General features: G+C 45.6%; 1 protein-coding gene across 2 annotated transcripts in view; it reads right to left on the reverse strand.

Moving 5' to 3' along the window:
• Nucleotides 1-6,171: 6,171 nt before the first annotated feature.
• Nucleotides 6,172-21,315, reverse strand: part of blzf1 (basic leucine zipper nuclear factor 1) — a 33,441-nt gene continuing 18,297 nt past the window's right edge. For both annotated transcript variants that reach the window (XM_038802051.1, XM_038802052.1), the window contains exons 6-7: nucleotides 20,655-20,874; nucleotides 6,172-7,935 (exon numbers count right to left, since the gene is read on the reverse strand). In XM_038802051.1, the coding sequence (XP_038657979.1) occupies nucleotides 7,750-7,935; nucleotides 20,655-20,874 (406 nt within the window). In that variant the 3' untranslated portion in view covers nucleotides 6,172-7,749. The remainder of the gene's footprint in view (nucleotides 7,936-20,654; nucleotides 20,875-21,315) is intronic.

Here is a 21,315-nt window from a genome sequence, read left to right on the forward strand (position 1 = left end):
AAGAAGCCCCCATGAGAGAATCGCTCTCTTGGCCTTGGCGCTTAGCGACGAGAGGCCTGCCTAGCAGCTGCACCAGAACAAGTAAGTCCAAAGTCAATGCACGCTACGAGATAGACGCACCTAGCTACTATTCTATACCAGTTCGGCTCCAGCAGCCTCATAACCGGACAACGGCCATTGTTCCTCTGACTGAGTGGGCGCCCAAAGCTAAGTATAGGCTTTAGTAGTAGTGATAGTTTAGTTGGTAGAGTTTGTGCATGAGTATAATTGACTGTGTGTGTAAATAAATGAGCATTGATTTCAAACTTACTAACTGGTGTATCGAGTCTTTGATCAATATTCGGTTTTGAACCTTGTGGCGGTATCGAAAGATACCTGGCAACTCTTGAGCAAACGTAATTAGAATTAAGGACGGCGATCATATTAACCGCCATAAACAGAGCCAATTAAAGAGAGAACACAAAGAGCAACACGGGTTCAATTCCGGCCTCGGGTGACTATATGGAGTTTGCACTTTCTCCCCATGTCTACGTGGATTTCCTCCGGGTGCTCCGGTTTCCTCCCATAGTCCAAAGTTGTGCAGGTTAGGTGGATTAGCCATGCTAAATTGTCCTTAGTGTGCAAAAGGTTAAATGTGGTTACTGGGATAGGGTGGAGGCATGTGTTTAAGTAAGGTGCTCTTTCCAAAGGCTGGTGCAGACTCGATGGGCCGAATGGCCTCCTTCTGCACTGTAAATTCTATGATTCTAATCACCTTGGCCACCTGTGTTGCCACTTTTAGGGAATTGTGAACCTGCACACCCAGATCCCGCTGTCAGTTAATGTTCCTAAGGGATCTGCCATTTACAATATAATTCATACCTAGATTTGTCTATCCAAAATACATTACTTTTCATTTGTCCGGATTAAACTCCATTTGACATTTCTGTGCCCAAGTCTCCAATCTATATAAATCCTGTTGTATCCTCTGGCAATCCTTAGCACTATCAGCAAATCCGCCAATCTTTGTGTCAGCGGCAAACTTACTAATCAGACCACCCACATTTTCCTCCAGATCATTTATATATACTACAATTAACAGAGGTCCCAGCACTGATCCCTGCAGAACACCACTAGCTACAGATCTTCATTCTGTAAAACACCATTCCACCACTACTCTGTCTTCTATAACCAAGCCAGTTCTGTATCCTTCTAGCCAAGCTACCCCGACTCCCATGTGATTTTCATTTTTGTACCAGTCTGCCATGTGGGACCTTGTCAAATGACTTACTAAAGTCCATTTAAACTATACCCACAGCCCTTCCCTCATCGATTTTCTTTGTCGCCTCTTCAAAAAACTCAAATCAAGTTGGTGAGACATGACCTTCCCGTACAAAACCATGCTGCCTGTCACTAACTAGTCCATTTTCGACTTCCGGTGGTGGCTATGAGGGAGTAAGCGGGTGGCTCCCGCTCCGGTCGGACTTTTGGACCTTTTCCCCCCGACTTTTTTGTGATTTTAAGCGCTCGATTGGAAAGTAACAGCACTCAGGCACTGAATCCATACAGAGGTGTATGGAACTAAGAAGTAGGAAGGATCGCAAACAGCTGAAGAAGTGGACAAGCAAGGGCAAAGGTGAGGCTGTGAGTGAAACCAATATGGCCGATGTCCAGACCCAGGCACCGCCAGCTCAGCTGACAATGGAGCACCTGTTGCAGGTTATGCAGGAGAACTTTCTAGCACTGAAAAGTGATCATTTGGAACCGCTCCAGAAATCGTTTGACCGAATGGAGAAAAGGCTGGATGCCCAGGCTGAGAAGATCCAGGAGCTGGAGAAGACAGTGGAGGAGCAGGCAGACTTTCAAACGGTGGCGGACATGGAGAGTCGAAGGTTGAGAGACCAACAAAAAATGCTCAAGGAAAAGCTGGAGGACCTGGAGAACAAGTCTCTATGGCAAAATTTAGGAATCATTGGCCTCCCGGAGGGGGCTGAGGGACTGGATGCTGCCATGTATGTGTTCCCTCGCCCGCCGGAGGTGGGCAGGGCACATAGAGTGCAGGTGAGGCAGCGTGGGGGTCCCTCACGAATGATGGTGGTCCGGTTCCATAGGTTCCTGGATAAGGAGCGGGTTCTTCAATGGGCCAAGAGCACGCAGAGATGCAACTGGGACAATAGCACCCCTGTGCGTTTACCAAGACCTGAGCGAAGAGGTGGCCAGGAGGGCAGCTACACGCAAGTTAAAGAAATTTTATATAAGAAGCAGGTGAAATTTGGGCTGCTCTATCCGGCACGACTGTGGGTTATGTACGAGGGCCAAGCACCATTATTTAGAGGAACCCGAGGAGGCGATGGTCTATGCAAAGAGGCAAGCGCTGGTCCCGAGCTGAGGACTCTTGGGCTCGTGTTGGAACCTTAAATTTTTTCTCTCTTGTTTCTGAGAGATGCCTGCATGTTTTTTCATGCTTTTGTATCTTGGTTTTTATGTGTTTTTTGTCTTTTTTCTCTTCATGTCTCTTTTTTGTTTGAGTTTTGGTAGAAAAAGAGAATAGTTAGAATGGTTCGGATATGGGTGTGTTTTTCGGGGAATTTTTGTGATCTCTTTCTGCATTCAGACAGGAATGGTTGAAAGTGCCTGCTATTTCGATTTGTATGACTTAAATTGCACTATTGTTGGGGCTGTCTCTGTCCTGTTTAGAGTATTTATTCAAGCAGGGTTGATTTGGGGAAGTGGTGTGGATGGGCCGGGGGGGGGGGGGGGGGGGGGAGGGGAGCCAGGGAACAATAGGTGAGAGACTCACTGGCACCGGAGTTGGGAGCCATTAGGCTAGCTGGGTGGGCTAGTCAACAGAAGCCAGGTGGGGGTGTTCATTTAGCTAGTTTATGTCAGGGGTTAGGTTATAGGGTGGTGTTGCTGGGGGGGGGGGGGGGGGGGAGAGGGGGGGTGGTGGTGGTGGTGGGGCGGGAGTAGGTCTGTTGACGATGTTGGAAATTGGGCATGAGAACAGTAAAGAGGTCAGGGGTGGAGCCGGCAGGAGGCGGGCCAGAGGAAGCACGACACATGGCTTGGGGGCTGGCCAAAGAAAGGAGATGGCTGATCGGCAAAGGGGAGGGGGGCAAGGTCCCCCCCCCCCCCCCGACCAGGCTGATCACCTGGAATGTTAGAGGGCTAAACAGGCCAGTCAAGAGGGCGCATGTGTTCGCGCATTTACGGGTTTTGAAGACAGATGTAGTCATGCTACAGGAGACTCATCTGAAAGTGGCTGACCAGGTCAGATTAAGGAAGGGCTGGATTAGTCAGGTCTTCCATTCGGGGCTCGACACTAAGACCAGGGGGGTTGCGATCTTGATCAACAAGCGGGTCCAATTTCAGGTGGAAGGTACAGTTGCGGACAGGGGTGGCAGATTTGTTATAGTTAGGGGTAAGCTCAAGGGGGTGAGAGTAGTCCTGGTCAACGTATATGCCCCTAATTGGGATGACATAGATTTTGTTCAGAGGTTGCTGGGGAAGATCCCTCACTTGGACTCGCGCAAACTGATCATGGTTGGACTTTAACACAGTTCTTGATCCTGGCCTGGACCGGTCGTGTTCAAAAATGGGTAGGATGCCAGCGAAGGCAAAGGAACTGAGAGGGTTCATGAAACAAATGGGGGGAGCTGACCCATGGAGATTTAGTCGGCCGTCGGTGAAGGAGTTTTCATTCTATTCTCACGTCCACAAGGTGTATTCCCGAATCGATTTCTTTATCATGAGCGGGGACTTGTTGACCGGGATGACGGGTACAGAATATTCGGCAATTACCATCTTGGACCATGCTCCGCACTGGGTTAATCTGCAGATTTGCAAAGATAGCTTTCAGCGCCCAGAATGGAGGCTGGAAGTTGAGCTGCTGGCAGACGAGGCGGTTTGTGAGAAGCTGAGGAAATGCATGCTTCTAGGGTAGCAATGAGTCCTGAGGTGGCAATCTTTGGGGTTTCGGAGGACCCATGTGTCCAGGAGAAAGAGGCTGACGTCTTGGCCTTTGTTTCCCTGGTAGGCCGGCGACGAATACTGTTGGCACGGAGGGACTCAAAGTCCCCGAAGTCTGAAGTATGGCTTTTGGACATGGCGAGCTTTCTTGGGGGGTTGCTTAGGCAGGTTCTTGCGAAAGGGGAGCCGATGCTTGCATTATGTCTTATTTGCTTTTTGTACACTACAGTATAATGTTGCTGTTTTATATGCCAAAAATACCTCAATAAAATAGTTTATAAATGGCCGGAAAAAAAAGTCAATTTTCCACCTTGACCATGTTTGCTAAAGACTTCATGGCCTCTTTTAGCCCTCCTAATTTCATGTTCAAGTTCCTTCCTACTTTCATAATGTGCATATATCCCACCCCTCAGTCTCTTTTCCAAAAGCCTTCCCACCACTGATGTCAGGTTCACCATCCTATAATTTTCTGGATTATTCTTGCTTCCTTTCTTAAACAAGGGAACAACATCGGCTGTTCTCCAGTCCTCTGGAACCTTGCCTATGGTCAAAGAGGATATCTATTAAGGCCCCAGCTTTCTCCCCTTGCCTCCTGCAGTATTCTGGGATACATCCCATCCGGCCCTGGGGACTTGTCTACCTTAATGCAATTTAGGATATTCAACACTTCCTCCTTTGAAATAGTGATGTTCTCAAGAGTGTTCATGCGCCTATCCCTGACCTCAACATCCGTCATGTCCTTCTCCCTGGTGAATACCGATCGAAGTACTCATTGAGGATTTCACCCACTTCTTGTGGTTCCAAGCAGAGCTTCCCTCCATTGCCCTTGAGTGGGCCTTCTGTCTCTTCCTGCCCTCTTGCTTCTAAAATATGCATAGAAAGCATTGGAATTCTCCTTGAACGTTTGCTAAAGACATTTCATGGCCCCTTTCAGCCCTAATTTCATAATACAATGAAAGTTCCTTCCTACTTTCATTGTATTCCCAAGGGCTTCGTCGGTTTTTAGATGGCTAGACCTATCACATGCTTCCTTTTGATTAACCATACAATTTCCCTTATCATCCATGATTCCTGAATCCTGCCATTTCTATCATTCATTTTTGCGGGGACATGGCAGTCCTTCACTTCAATCAACTGGCTTTTAAAAGCCTCCCACCTATCAGATGTGGGTTTTCCCTCAAATAGCCACTCCAAATTCACATTCCCCAGTTCCTGATTTGCTCTTGCCCAATTAAGCACCCTCACCCGCAGGCCACTCTTGTCCTTATCCATGACTACCTGAAATCCTATGTAATTATGGTCGCTAAGCCCAAAATGCTCCCCCACCAAAGTTTTATATAACTCCAGCATGACCTCACTGCTTTTGTAATCCATGCCTCGATTGATAAAGGCATGTGCCTTTTTCACCACCCTATTAACCTGCCCTCACATCTTCAGAGATCTATGGACAAACCTGCCTTTGTTCATCGGAACTTCCCAGTGTCATGCGTTCATTGAATACTTCCTTATCAAATTTTTCCTTCCAAAGTGTGTCACTTCATACTTTTCAGGGTTAAATTCCATCTGCCACTTATCTGCCCATTTGGGCCATTCCATCTATAACTTCCTGTAACCCAAGACACTCAACCTCACTGTTAACCACCCGGCCAATCTTTGTGTCATCTGCAAACTTACTGATCCTATCCCCCCCACATAGTCATCTATGTTGTTTTTATACAAAGACTGATAACAAGGGACCCACCACAGATCCCGGTGGTACGCCACTGGACACTGGTTTCCAGTACTAAACCAGCTGTGTGACATCACCCTCTGTCTCCCACAACTAAGCCAATTTTGAAACCACCTTATTAAATTTCCCTGTATCCCATGTGCATTTGCCTTTTTTTTTTTTATAAGTCTCCCATGAGCGACCTTGTCAAAGGCTTTGCTGAGATCCATGTAAACTACACTACCCTCGTCTACACACCTGGCCACCTCCTCAAAAGATTCAATTAAATTTGTTAAGTATGACCTCCCTCCGACAAAGCCATGCTGACTATCACTGATCAAACATTGCCTCTCCAAGTGGAGATAGATTCTCTCCTTCACAATTTTCTCCATTCCAGTCAATTATCCTTGCATTTCACACTAACCTTTCCTCTTCTACATTGGTTAAGCCATTTACTTCAAGACTGATACATTTGAGAAGTGAGAGGAGGCAATTACTGAAAGGACAGGACAATGGAGAGTTGAAATAAAGTTTATGGTGTACAGATTTTAACAATAAAATTGGCACATTAATGCACCTTTAAATACCCACGGCATTTTCCATTGCTTCTGCAACAACACCTCCCAAACCTGAACCCTCTACCACACAAGACACTGGCAACAATCACATAGGAACATTAACACCTCTAAGTCACACAGCCTTGCCATAATCACCATTCCTTCATACTTACTGAATCAAAATGCTGGAACTCTATCTATCAGTATAGACTGTAGCAATTCAAGAAGGCAGGCCACAATCATCTGAGGGGCAGCTAACTAAAGATGGGCAAGAACTGCCTTGCTAGCGATGCAGATATCACAAAATAAATTAAAGAAAACAAGGAAATTACCCAGCTCTATTCCCTTTCCTATGTAACCATAGTATGCCCAATTCACAATTTGTGTAAGATAACATATTCCTTCATGAACAAATGATCTACTTATTATTTTATCTTCTTCTTTGAGACTAATTTTCACAAGGAAGATCGACTGAATACCAGTCAACTATTTGGCACAAATCAAGAAAATGTACTAATTACCACAATGACTGAATTTCCATTGAAAAACACCACAAAAACATCTAGTCCAAATAATACTAATACGATTTTGGAACAATACAAAATACTTCAACTGAACATCAGATTGGCAAGGCCTAAACACCCCCCTCCAGACTCCGTTCCCCTATTTGGTTCATATTTCCCAACAATCTTTTTATATTCTTCCATACAAATATTTATCAATTTCTCTTTAAATTGAGATTGTCACTGCTACAGCATTTGCAATAAAGCACTGCATGTTCTTATACTGTTGTGTGAAACTAATCCTTCTAAAATTCTCTCTTGATACTTCCACTAGTCATCAGTCTCTGAAACACTATCAAGTCATTAAGCGGTCCTGGACTGATGCCTAGGCAAAAGAAATGGGGAGTAAAACATGCCTCAGCAGTTAGTTAAACTTCAGACACACACCAGGTTTTTAAAAAAATAGTTCAATACATTCTATTAAATTCAAAAAGAATAAACGGGCGAACAAAAGTTATACAGCACACATATCAAAAACAGATATGCATATCTCATTACAAACTGAACATTCTGTTGACTTGTACAATACTTCATAAAGTGACCTGATCAGGAAAACATTGATCTAATTGAACATTCCAGTAACAGTTCACTTGATCTAAAATAGCAGTTTTAAACTGATACAACTATGGCAGAAACACATGCAGAAAAATACTCCTCACGTCATACACACACGCACACAAAAAAATGGCAGTAAAATACATAATACGTTTACATCATAATTAGATGAATCCCGAAACAAAGAATCAGGCAGTATATGGAACAAGAGAGAATAAGGATGAATATATCACTGGATCTTGTATTAGTATACAACATACACAGCTTTCTTAAAAATATAACCGATATATGTAAAAAAGAAAACTCATTTAATATAATTTTAATTCCTTCAAAATATTGCCACTTTTAAATGAACAAGAAACAGTAGTACTTCTACACAAGTTGTTCATACCAATATAATCTTTACACTAAAAATATTTCATAAGACTGTTAATTCTCCTGTGCAACGGTTGCAACAATTAAATGTGATATTTTCATATCGGGTATATGGGTGAAATCGTCCTATGCTCTTTTTATTTGAAAGAAATGAAGTTGGTGAAGTATCACAGAATGGTATATCTGCTGTTCCTTTGCTGCACAGTGTAGGGTCCAACATCTTCAAAACCTGCAAATACAAGAACAGAAATCTGAGTATTTAAAATGCTAAGTCAGCTAATTAAGTGGTTTAGTTTACTCGAATAGTCAAAGCACAGGAGAAAACCACTAAAACTATTAGGTGCCTGCAGAGAAAAAATATACAATCACTAATTTGTTTCATTTATTATTTGTAGCATTTGTAACAAGATGGATGAATCACAGAATCCCAACAGTATAGAAGGAGGCCATTGGCCCATAGAGTTTTTCTCAACCCTCCAAAAGAACATTCTACCACTTTCCTGCCCACCCCACCCCACCATATCCATTTAACCCTGCAACCTAACCGACACATCCTTGGATACCAAGAGGAGGGGATCAAAATATAGAATTAGTTTGTGGAAATAAGAAATAGCAAAGGAAAGTAGTCACCAGTGGGAGTGCTTTATACTGAAAAGTAGCTACGCCATAGGACAATTTATAACTCAAGATGGGGGAATTTAAGAAAGATTCTACAACAATTATGGGTGATTGTAATTTTCCTATAGATTGGACAACTTAAAATTGGCAAAGGTAACCTGGAAGATGAGTACATAAGAGTTTATTTGTGACAATTTCTAAGAACAATATTTTCTTGAACCAACCAGGAAACTTGTAATGAGACAGGATTAATTAATCACCTCTTACTAAAGCATCATCTAGGCAAGAGTGATCATATCATGATAGAGAAAATTTGATTCAAAAACTCATGTCTTGCAATTACAAGTGTATGAAGACATTCTTGGCTAAAGTAGAATGAGAAAATAGGTTAAAAGGCAAGACAGTAGAGAAACATTGATAGACATTTAAATAAATATTTCCTATCACCCAATAAAGATATAGGGCTGGATTCTCCACCGGCGGGATGCTCCGTTTTTCCGGCAGCCCAGGGGTTTCCCGACAGCGTGGGGCTGTCCCACAATGGGAAACTCCATTGACCAGCCGCCGTAACAGAGCATCCCGCCGGCGGGGTGGAACAGAAATGTGGCACAGCGGGAGGGAGAATCCAGCCCAAAATCTACTGAGAAAGACCCTACGAGAAGTATGAACTATCCATGGCTAACTAAGGAAGTTAAGGATGGCATCAAATTGAAACAAAAGATCTATAATGCTGGGACATTTTTAGAGATGACCAAAAAAAATCAAAATGGAGAAATAGAGTACAAGAGAAAACAAGCAAATATTAATAACATATAGTAAAAGCAAGTAGAGATAGTGAAAATGAGCACTGATGCCTTACAAGAGCGAGACTGAAGAATTAGTCATAGGAAACAAAGCAACAGCAGAAACTTTGAACAAGTATGTTGTATCTGCCTTCACCCAAGAGCATCTCTTACCTTGTCCTGAATCTATCTTTCTCCCCCCTTATACCTTTTTCAAACTCATTTTCTCCATGTCAGATTGTAAATTGCTCCCTCTACTCCAGTACATCAAGTAATTTCAATCCACTTTCATCACCATCTCCTCAATGAAAGATCCTACCCTATCTGTCCTTGCAGGCTGCATTTGGTGGTTAAAGGAAGGAATATAGAGGCCAAAGACCCAATAGCTAGACATTTGGGAGTCTAAAAGTGCATTTACTGTATACAAAGAGCAGTACACCTCAGGAACAAGCCCTTCGACCCTCCAAGCCTACACTGATCATAACTGTCTAAACTAAAACCTTCTGCCCTTCCAGGGTCCGTATCCCTCTATTCATATAGATGCCTCAAATGCTGCCATCGTATCTGCTTCGACCACCTTACCGGTTACATACATTACATTTTAAATTACTTTTATTTGATTTTTAACATTACCATTTTAATCATACAACACAACAAACCAAAACAACAAACCCCCCCCCCCCCCCCGACATCACCCCAATAAAAGACCTCCCCACCCCCACCAGCAGCTGACGGTAACTAATTCTTTAAAGTGTAACATAAACAAACGGCATTTCTTCTGGAAACCCTCATTGACTCCCCTCAAAATAAACTCGACTTTCTCCAAATACAGGAACTCCATTAAATCCCGCAGGCCTTACCGAGGCACTGGGTGGAGAAGCTGACCTCCACCCCAACAGAACCAGCCTCTGAGCAATCAGCGAGGCGAAGGCCAAAATATCTGCCCCCGCAAGTCCAACACCCCAAAAAACAGTCCCCAGGGGACTGGGCACCGAATCCACTGCAAGATCACCGACATGGTGCTAAAACAAACCTCCAAAATCTCTGGAACTTCGGGCAGGACATGATTGGCTGGACCCTTCCCACTCTGCTCACAAACGTCCTCCACCCCCTCAAAAAACCGTCATCCGTGACTCTGTTAGGTGCACCCCATGCACCGCCCATCCTTGTGCACGAGGTTGAGACGTTCACCGTCCGCAGCATCTCACACCACAGCGTTATACCAAGCTCCTCTCCCCACTTGGCCTTGACCCTGTCCAATGACACCCTGTCCTCCTCCAACATATCGCCGAGATGACCACCACCCCCGTCCAGCCCCATCACTGACAACACCCTCTCCAACAACAAGGAAGGCAGCACCACCGGAAAAGTTGGGGAAACCTTCCTTGCAAATCCTGCACCTGCATATACCTAAAGGCCACCCCCCCCACCCAAGAAATCCCAACTTCTCCATCAACACCTCCAAACTCACGAACTGCCCTTCTAGAAATAAGTCCTTCATTTCCATCACCTTTCTCTCCACCCATCTCCAAAACCTAGCACCCTACCTCAACTGCTCAAAACAGTGATTCCCTCGAGATCGACATCAACATCAACTCCGCCCCTAGTGAAAGCGCTGCTGAAATTTCCTCCATATCTTCAATGTGGCCACCACCTCTGGAATCCCAGAACATTTCCCTGGGGAAAACGGGAGCACCGGCATTGCCAGGGTCCTCAACCCCGAACCCTCATTTCATCTTCACCCACAAAACCTCTGGCTCTTAACCCCAACCTCGCACCTTCTCGTGTTCGCCGGCCAATAACGCAACAGGTTTGGAAGGGCCAGACCCCCTGATTGCCGCCCTCTCTGAAGCATGTCTTCCTAATCCGGACTACCTTACCTGCCCAAACAAACGATAAAATCAACCGTCCCACCCCAATAAAAGCGTTTTCAGCCAAAAGAATGGTAGGCACTGAAATAAGAATAAAAACATTGGCAAAATATTCATCTTTCCTGCCTGCACCAGACCTGCCAACGATAGGGGAAGGCTGTCCTACATCAGTAAATCCGCCGTGACTCTATCCACCAGGCGTGTGAAATTCAATTAACAAAGCCGAGCCTAGTCTTAAGCCACCTGCACTCCCAGATATCGAAAGTGGGTAGTCAACAACCAAAATGGCAACCCCCCCCCCCCCCCCCAAAACCGGCTCCTGCCCTCAGAGAAGACATCAAAAAACATTTCACTCTTTTCCATATTCAGCTTATAACCTGAAAAAGCCCAGAATCTCCTGTGCAGCCCCATTATATCCCCCCATTGTTGCACAACAACAAATCATCAGCATACAAAGATACCGTATGCTCCACCCCCACCCCATACTATCCCCTTCCACTTATCCAAGCACCTCAGTGCAATGGCGAAGGGCTCTATTGCCAGCGCAACCAAGGAGGGGGACATGGGGCACCCCTGCCTCGTTCCCCTATCAAATGAAAGTAACCCAAATTCACCTTGTTCATACACATGCTCGTCTTTGGTTCCCTATATAACAATTTGACCCATGCCAGAAACTTAGGGTCAATCCCAAACCTCTCTAACACTGCAAACAAATAGCGCCACTCTATACAGTCAAATGCCGTCCCCGCGTCAAGCACCACCACCTCCGGCTCCCTCCCCTCAGATGGGGAGATCAATACATTTAACAAAACACCGCACGTTCGAAGACACCTGCCTACCTTTACGAACCCTGCCAGATCTTCCCTAATCACCTGCGGGAGGCACTCCTCCAACCCAAGCGCCAAAATCTTGGCATCCACATTTAGAAGAGATATTGGCCTATACGACCTGCACTCTACCGGGTCCTTATCCTTATTTTAAACAGCGACGAGAAGGATGCCTGTCCCATCGTCTCTAGGAGTACCCCCTTAGCCATAGCATCGTTGAAGATTTCCAGCAACAGGAGCAGCAGCCTATTCAGAAACATTTTATAAAACCCCACCAGGAACCAATCGGCCCCAGTGTTTTGCCCATTTGCATCTTCCCTATAGCCGTCCGAACCTCCTCCATCCCCATTGGCTCTTCCAGCTCTGCCCCGTCTATTCTAGGACACTCCAACCCCCCCCCCCCCGCCCCCCATCAAAAAAAAATCCCTCATGTCTGACACATCCCCAGCTGGCTCCGAACCGTTCAACATTTTCTGAAACTCTCAAATGCCTTGTTCACCTACTCCGGTGCCACCAACAGCTCCCCTGCACCATTCCGGACCCAAACAATCTCTCATGCAACTGCCTGGGGGCGTAGCTGGCCCACCAGCAAACGACTGGCCTTCTCCCATATTCATACACTACTCCCATCGCCCGCCTCAACAGTCAAACAGCCTTCACTGTGGACAGAGGTCAAACCGTGCCAGAAAGTCCTTGAAATGAAATGAAAATCACTTGTCACAAGTAGGCTTCAAATGAAGTTACTGTGAAAAGCCTCTAGTCGCCACATTCCGGCGCCTGTTCGGGGAGGCTGGTACGTGAACAGGCACCGGAATGTGGCGACGAGGGGCTTTTCACAGTAACTTCATTTGAAATTACTGTTACTCCTTCCTTCTCACCAGGAGTTCCAAAGTGGGATCCACCGCATACTTCCCATCTACTTCCAAAATTTCCTCCACCAGCCGCTGCTCTCTTGCCTCCCTGTCCACCTGAACCTTAAACAAGATTATTTTGCCCCTTACTACCACCTTCACCGCTTCCCAGACCACTGACGGCGAGATCTCCCTATTCCTGTTAAACTCCACATAGTCATCAATCACCTTTCCAATCATTGCACAAAAATTCAAATCCACCAGGAGCCCCATATTCAACCTACACGCTGGCATCTGTGCTGGCCCCTTCTCCAGGACCACATCCACCAAATGCAGAGCATGGTCCAAGATAACTATCACCGGGTGTTCAGCTTTCTTCACCTTTGCCATAATGAAGTTGTGGATCCTTGAATACACATTATGCACCGGCAGAAAGAAAGAATACTCCCTACCCCGTGGATACAAAAACCTCCATGGATCAGTCCCCCACCGCCATCTCCTTCATAAATGTACCATGGTACAATGAATTTGTTTATTGTCACGCGTACCGGGGTACAATAAAAATTATTTTTCTGTGAGCAACTCAAACAGATCATTTAGTACATGAAAAAAAAAACATAATAGGGCAACACAAGGTCCACAATGTAAATACATAGACACTGGCATCGGGCGAAGCATACAGGAGTATAGTATTAATCAGGTCAGTCCATAAGAGGGCCGTTTAGGAGTCTGGTAACAGTGGGGCTGTTTTTGAATCTGTTTGTGTGTTTTCTCAGACTTTTGTATCTCCTGCCCGTTGGAAGAAGTTGGAAGTGTGAGTGTAGCCACCTGGGGTGGCCACTGCCCAACACAAAATGGAAGATTGCAAGGAATGCAGGGAAAATGGACATGTTGTAAAGCAAGCAGCTTGCAAAGCGCTTGTATATTGGGACGGCTGCAGAAACCAGTTTTGACTGCTGCAGAAACCAGACAGCAGTGTGAAAAGAAACCAGTTAACATACTAATGAGGCAATACCGGGCGATCCCCAGGTACAATGGAAACAAGTTAAACACAGATCAATACATTGAATGGAAGGCCAGACTTTTCGGCGTCAGAGAAGCCCAAAACAATAAGTCCCAAGAACCGCCCCAGTGACCGAGGAACTGCCCCATGATTGGGGGGTTCAAACATATCGATTGAGAAGAGACCCAATCGATTCCAAGCAGGTAAGGGAGTCCGCCCAAAGGGGCGCGGATCCCCTGGGACCTACAAAAGACAGGTCCCACACATGGTTCAGTCTTCTGATCCAGCCCTCCACTCTCTTTGACCAACACTCCTCCGTGGACCAGCTTTTGCCAAGAAGATCTTGAACGAGAGGAGGGGGTTCGGACAGCAGCCGCCAACAAGTAAGTGCCTCACAACGATCGCTACCAGAGATAGGCACTCCTGACCCCTTTTAACTGATACCAACCTGAAGTCTGCAGACCAGAGCAGAGCAAGAGGCCTTGTTCCCTGACCCAGCAGTTCCTTAGAGATAAGTATTAGTTTATTTAGCGGTAGGAGTAAGTTTAATCCTTTTAGCGTGTGCATGGGTAGTTATTATAATTGTATTATAATAAACTCAGTTGTTTGGACTTACTAATTGGTGTATGGTTTTATTGCTTTGAACTTCACCTTGAAGCTTGTGGCGGTGTCTTAACGACATCTGGCGACTCCAGAGCTAAGTAAGAAACAGAGCCAAATTGAGTGTTAAGCACACTCACCCAGAACGACCAACATTTAGTGGCAGACTCTGCCGGGACTTGATTAGAAGTGGCCCCCCCCACTCAGAGAGAACCAGAAATTTGAATTGGAAATCTAATTGGGAAAAGGAAAAACCACAAGTGTTCAAGGAGTTCAAATCAATAGTCATAATTCGGAAGTGTGTTTTTGCATGCGTAACTAACAGGGTTGCAAGGTTAAACCGAGAGATTTTTGTTGCGTCAAACTGTCGGGAGTTTTATAATCGGAACATAGCGAAAGCTGTACCCGTATTTTAAAAGCATTACCTTATCATCCCTTGTTTCAAATTAAAGAGAGAAAGAGGAAATGGCCATGCAGGCAATGGAACGCCTCATGAACCCAGAGCAGTTCGTGGTCGCAGCAACCAGCAGTAGCAGAGTAGGCCAGTGTCCTGTATGGGAGCTGGAACTCAGAAAATATCTCGAAGGGAAAGGATGGCCCCTTTGGAGTGAGTTTTGTGTGAATGAGGAGACAGGTCCCGGAAGTATAGGACATACGTGGTGGGAGAACCTCTCTCAAATTCACAGGAAGAATTTAAGTAAAGCACGCAAGCCGATGGCAATTGTGTCCTGCTTGGCACAATTGCGAGGCACAGAGGAGGTCGTTCGGACGCTCCGAGCAGAATTAGAGGAAAGGAATAGGATGAGCAAAGTGGATGCCAGGACATCGAAAAGGAAAACCTAGAGTTAAGAAGGAAGCTGGCAGAGAAGGATAGAGAGGTGGATGATGCCAAGAGGGCACATCAGTCTTGTCTAGCCGTTCCCAAGTTCAATATGAAAAAGCCTATCAAGATGTGCAGCGTGCAGTCCTGATAAGAGAAGAGTCAGAAAAGCAGGTAGAGACACTGAAAAAGCAGTGTAGCGACCTAAAAGCAGCTTTAAGGGCACTCCATGCTGCCACCACTGAGCAAAGACAAAGCACCGTAGACCACGCTAAATGTAGGAAGTAGATTGCGCAGCTGCAATCTCTGCTTTCCGTACAGAATGGGTTCCAAGAAACATTTACCCAGAGAGTAGTGGGGGCATGGAATGCACTGCCTGCGGTAGTAGTCGAGTCGGAAAAGTTAGGGACCTTCAAGCGGCTATTGGATAGGTACTTGGATTAGGGTAGACTAATAGAGTGTAGGTTAACTTCTTAAGGGCAGCACGGTAGCATTGTGGATAGCACAATTGCTTCACAGCTCCAGGGTCCCAAGTTCGATTTCGACTTGGGCCACTGTCTGTGTGGAGTCTGCACATCCTCCCCGTGACTGCGTGGGTTTCCTCCGGGTACTCCGGTTTCCTCCCACAGTCCAAAGATGTGCAGGTTGGGTGGATTGGCCATGAAAAATTGTCCAAAATTCTATGATTAACCTAGGACAAAAGTTCGGCACAACATCGTGGGCCGAAGGGCCTGTTCTGTGCTGTATTTCTCTATAGTCTATAGTTAGATGAGGAAAATGCCCCAGATTGGCAAGAATTGAGAGAGACAGCGCAGCGCTATGTTCAGGGAACATGTGCGCCAGCAGCGCAACAGAAAAGGAAAGCGCCCCAACCCCCCACAGATCAGATAGCACCCGCACCTATGAACCCAGTCACCACCCAAAGAAAGGCAACCACAGAAGGCGCACCCGACATCACCTACACCACCCCCTTAACTGTAACACAACTCAGGGACGCGTGTGAGAAAATCACCCCGTTCCTCCCCACTGCAGACCCCCACCAATTTTTCGCGAAAGTGAAGCAACAGGCTATCATGTACGGCCTGGATGAGCGAGAGAAAGTAAAGCTCACAGTGTTGAGTTTAGACTCATCGGTTGTAGCAGCCCTCTCCGACCCACAGAACGTTGGAGGAGGCACACTAGAGGAGATACATACATCTATTTTAGACACGATAGGGTACAATAGAGGAGACCCAGTCGAAGGCCTAAATAAGTGTAGGCAGAAGAGGACAGAGCATCCCACAGCATTCGCAGGAAGGCTGTGGATTCATTTCACTGCCATTTTTGGTGATTTAGACCGCGCACATTTAACCCGAGATAATATGGTTAAATGGACCCGCACCATAATCTCCCACGCCACAGATGCAGGACAGAATGTCTGCAGCAATTATGACCCCTCAGAAGAGGCCCATAATGAGAAATGGGTTTTGAAAAGATTGCCCCACGCTTGGGAGCAATCAGTACAAGGCAAAACCGAATTTATAAAACCCGAGGAAGGACAGGCAGATGCAGACATGCATCCAGTTAAAACACATCAAAACCCCGCATGTGTAAATGAGGGAAGGAACAGCCCACATCAGACCAAGTCACAGGAATGTCTTAACTGTGGACAGTTAGGACATTACGCTCGAGAATGTCAAGCCCCCCCCGAAACAGCAACAGAATCAGCCCACCAATGCCCCCCGAAGCAGCAAGGAAACCAACAGCCCCGACCCCCCACTGGGGGAACAATGCACCAGAGTGCCTGCTCCGCCTTATATGCCTCAGGGGTCATGTTACAACTGTAGGCAGCCAGGACACTTTGCCCGAGATTGCAGGAGGCCCCCAGCACCAGCTAGACCCGCCCCCAGGTATGAAAGAGAACACCACCCACAGCAGCTACAATGTCCCAGCTGCCCCATGCAAACTATGAGCGCTTACCCACCACTTCTCATGGCAGGAGTACCTTAGCAATGCCAATTAATTTTTGTTTCTCTCCTTCCCCTCTTCTTCGGTCACACTGCACTGACTCCATATGCTAGTTATACCCCCAGCCAAATGTGATTTACGGTATCCTTCGTTCTGATGGAACCTGTACGATATTCGTTGCATGTTTGTTTGTATGGGTTTGTTAAATGTTCGGTGTTTAAATTTAAACAGCTTTTCACAGCCCCACGCCACCACTGATGGAACCTGCACGTATGTATGTTCGTTTGTATGTTAAATGTTTGATTTGGAGATTGGCCACTTACTTTTCAGCTGAAAAGCTTGTGACCACCTCACATGCACGTTAGTTTGTCCGCCGATATTTCTGAGAACTTCACTCAGTTGAAATGTCCTCTGGTGAACCGACAATGTTCACGACTTGTCTTCTGTTTACAGATGTTGGAGTATCTTGGCTCCTTTTTTTTTTAGGTGCCCCTCTATTCTGGGAATAGAGGCTGCAATTCCACTACGACTACATTCTTGCCCGTTCATTTCAGGTTGCTCAGGCAGTGGAGAAACGGCATTGAGGACCCGCCCTGTCTGAGGACCCCCCTTTGGTCAGCTAAGCTCGGGTACAGCACAGCACGCCCTACCCGGGGATCCCATACAACTCTTTCCCGTCGCGGCCCATACGCAACTCATTCGACCTTTTCGTTTCTAAACTTTGGTTTCATTTTTGTTTAAGGTAGCCCTTTGACCGCCACCCCACATGCTATTTACATCCAGGAACATTCGGATGGTAAATCGCAAAACCTGCGAGACGACTCGCAGTGGCACAGTTGTTAGATATATGTCTGGTCCTAAATTCGCTTTTGAAAAAAAAATGAGGGGAGTCACAGGGTGTGACTTGGCCATTCATTTAAGGGACAATTGGAATGAGAGGACAGATACACTAACATTACAGGTATTAAACGAATTATTGACAGATACTGTGCTTGATCCCATAGCTTTCGAACGTTTGAAGGAAGGATCAGAGCAAGATCAGCAATACAAAAGGACAGAAGGAAGAAGACCACGATGAAGAACTACATGCTTTTAGTTACTGTTTTTGTATTTTTGCGCGCGGACGCAAACCATTTTTCCCCTATGACCCCCGCCGTTAATGTTTCCCACACACCGACTTCTCAAAGCCCAGTAATGAACAGCAAGGACCAGACCTGGTGCACAAAATTCATGAACTGGTACTCACTTTCGTACGTCATTGAATCACTTTTGGTGATTGCAGTTCTCTGCATCATAGTGCAGACCCTCCGGTTAAGAAAATGGAGAAGGAGAGCCTCCTGCTCTTGCGCCTCAACCATTTACAGAGTACAATGCCCTATTTTCGGATTCCACCAATCCCCCCAACCCCTTGATGTATAATAAAAGATTTAATTTTGATACGATCTGTAAATAAAGATTATTGTGGATGTATTATAATGTTCTGCGCTCGACTGCCGAGTCAGAAAACGAAATGTAAAGATACTGTTGTATGAATGAGTAAGGGTTTAGAATGTTATAGGATGTTTTAAATGTGAGATGAGAATAGTTTATTGAGATAGTTAGAGGTTCCCGATTCGAATTGGTAATGCATGTCCCCTTTGACATAGCGCCAATCAGAAACTGTTAGTTAAAACTTTTGCCATAGTCGAGGAAAGAAGAGGCGCCATGGAACTCGCTGAGGTCAGGGAACCCAAAGACACCGTACTTAGGTGATCCTTCATGATTTCTCATGAGGATCACAAGGAGGGAGTGTAGCCACCTGGGGTGGCCACTGCCCAACACAAAATGGAAGATTGCAAGGAATGCAGGGAAAATGGACATGTTGTAAAGCAAGCAGCTTGCAAAGCGCTTGTATATTGGGACGGCTGCAGAAACCAGTTTTGACTGCTGCAGAAACCAAACAGCACTGTGAAAAGAAACCAGTTAACATACTAATGAGGCAATACCGGGCGATCCCCAGATACAATGGAAACAAGTTAAACACAGATCGATACATTGAATGGAAGGCCAGACTTTTCGGCGCCAGAGGAGCCCAAACAATAAGTCCCGAGAACCGCCCCAGTGACCGTGGAACTGCCCCATGATGTCCTCCTCCTCCGTTTCAAAGTAATCGTCCCTGGAGTTGTGTGCAGCTCTTAACTTTGCCGGGTAGACCGTCCCAACCCACACGTTGCTCTTGTACACCACCTTCACCTGAACAAAGGCCGCCTGCCATCTTGCCAGCTCCACTGTGAAATCTCCATATATACGAACACCACTGCCTTCCCACCATACCTCTCGATTCTGCTTTGCCCATCTCAGCACTTTATTTTTCACCCGGTAGCTATGAAAGCAGATTATTCAAGCTATTAGTAGCTCATTCGCCTTTGGCTTCAGCCGGAGCGACTGGTGAGCTCTATCGAGCTCATAGAGGATGGGGTCCTTCTCCCCCAACAACTTGACAAACATCACCACAAAACACTCCATCAGCTTCCGGCCCTCCCACAATCCGCAGATCCTGCCTTTGTGACCTGTTCTCAACAGTCTCCACTTTGGCTCACAGCCCTTTGTTGCTCACCCCCACCCGTCGCAGTTCCTCGCCCATCGAGGTGAACTGGTCGCTATGCCGCGACAACCTCCTCCACCCCCTTCAACATTTGGCCTTGCTTCTGCACTGATGTGGTCTTTCCCAAAGCCTCCTTTATTGTGGCCAGGGTTATTATCCACCAACACCTTGTGCAACGCCAACATCTCTTTCAGATGCCTATTGAAATGTTTGCCGATCTCCACTGCCATCACTTCAACCAGCTTATCCACTGTAATGGGTGCAGCCCCACCTGGCAAGCTTGCTTCTGCTATCTTTCCTCCCTCAGAACTCCGCACCGAACTCGAGCTCTCAGACGGATGATCGCTCGCACAATTTTGTCCCGTATTCTTCTTTCTGGATTTTTGACATCCTTTAGTTGCCGCAAATTTTCTAGAGCTCAATCACAAAATTTTCCCCTTCAAATTGAGCGAAAAGAGCCAAAAACGAAAGCTCTAGCAGGAGCCACCCAACATGCAACCTCCACCTACATTTCGCCACCGGAAGACCCAGTTACATATGAACATAGAACAGTACAGCACAGAACAGGCCCTTCGGCCCTCAATGTTGTGCCGAGCCATGATCACCCTACTCAAACCCACGTATCCACCCTATACCCGTAACCCAACAACCCCCCCCCTTAACCTTACTTTTATTAGGACACTACGGGCAATTTAGCATGGCCAATCCATCTAACCTGCACATCTTTGGACTGTGAACATCTGTGAACATATATTTCTAAAGTTCACTCATAGTTCTAATAATCAAACTTTTTATATTTCATGATAATCAAATGTTATTTTAATGTTACTGAGTCAGCTATAAAACATTGGAGGTAAGTTACATGCAATTGTTTTGAAAGGAAACCAGTATTTGAACAGAAAACATTTCTGAGATTTAAAATCTATTAAAACACCAAGTTAAAAATCAATATTTTAACATATGCTTTCATCTTCAAGTACCAGACTTTCTCATTAGCAGTGTTTGTACTGTTGTGAAACCATTTCCTTTCAGGATCATACTGTACCTTTTCAGCCATTTTTTCAGCTGGTGTGTTGCATAATTCAACTTGCTGGTTAGTCTTTTGTGCTTTACTTGTATTCAGTTTTCCAAGGAGGTGAGAATTAACAGCCTCTGATAACTTAAGATTGACAGCAGCAAGCTCTCCCGTGGTGTGTGGTTGTGCACTAGGATAGTAAGTTTGTTGTCGGCCCCACTGCAGAGATACCAAGAGCTCCTCAAGGAATCTGTGAAGTACAATAAAAAGGGATGATTTAAAAAAACAAAACTGGACCCCTGTGGAACTAACTTGTACAAAGTTAGATGCTTTATTCAGGGTAACTGTAATGTTTTTATTGGAGCACTATATTTGCAGTGCAATTGCTCATCTTGGATGGGAACGTAATTATGATAACAGGATAAAAGCAAAATAATGCGAATGCTGGAAATATGAAATAGAAACGAAAATGCTGGGAAAACTCAGCGGGTCTGGCAGTGCCCAAGGAGAGAGAAACATAATTAACGTTTCAAGTCCAAGATAAATTTTCAGTTTAATGGAAGGGTCATATGTATTTCGGTCAAAACGTTGACTCCATTTCTCTTGCCACAGATGCAGCCAGCCTGCTAAGATTACCCAGCATTTTCTATTTTTATTACTAAAATAACTCTTCTAATCTAAGTTTGCTACT

This window comes from Scyliorhinus canicula, chromosome 7 (genome assembly GCF_902713615.1).
Source record: "Scyliorhinus canicula chromosome 7, sScyCan1.1, whole genome shotgun sequence".
In the NCBI taxonomy this organism is placed as follows: Eukaryota; Metazoa; Chordata; class Chondrichthyes; order Carcharhiniformes; family Scyliorhinidae; genus Scyliorhinus; species Scyliorhinus canicula.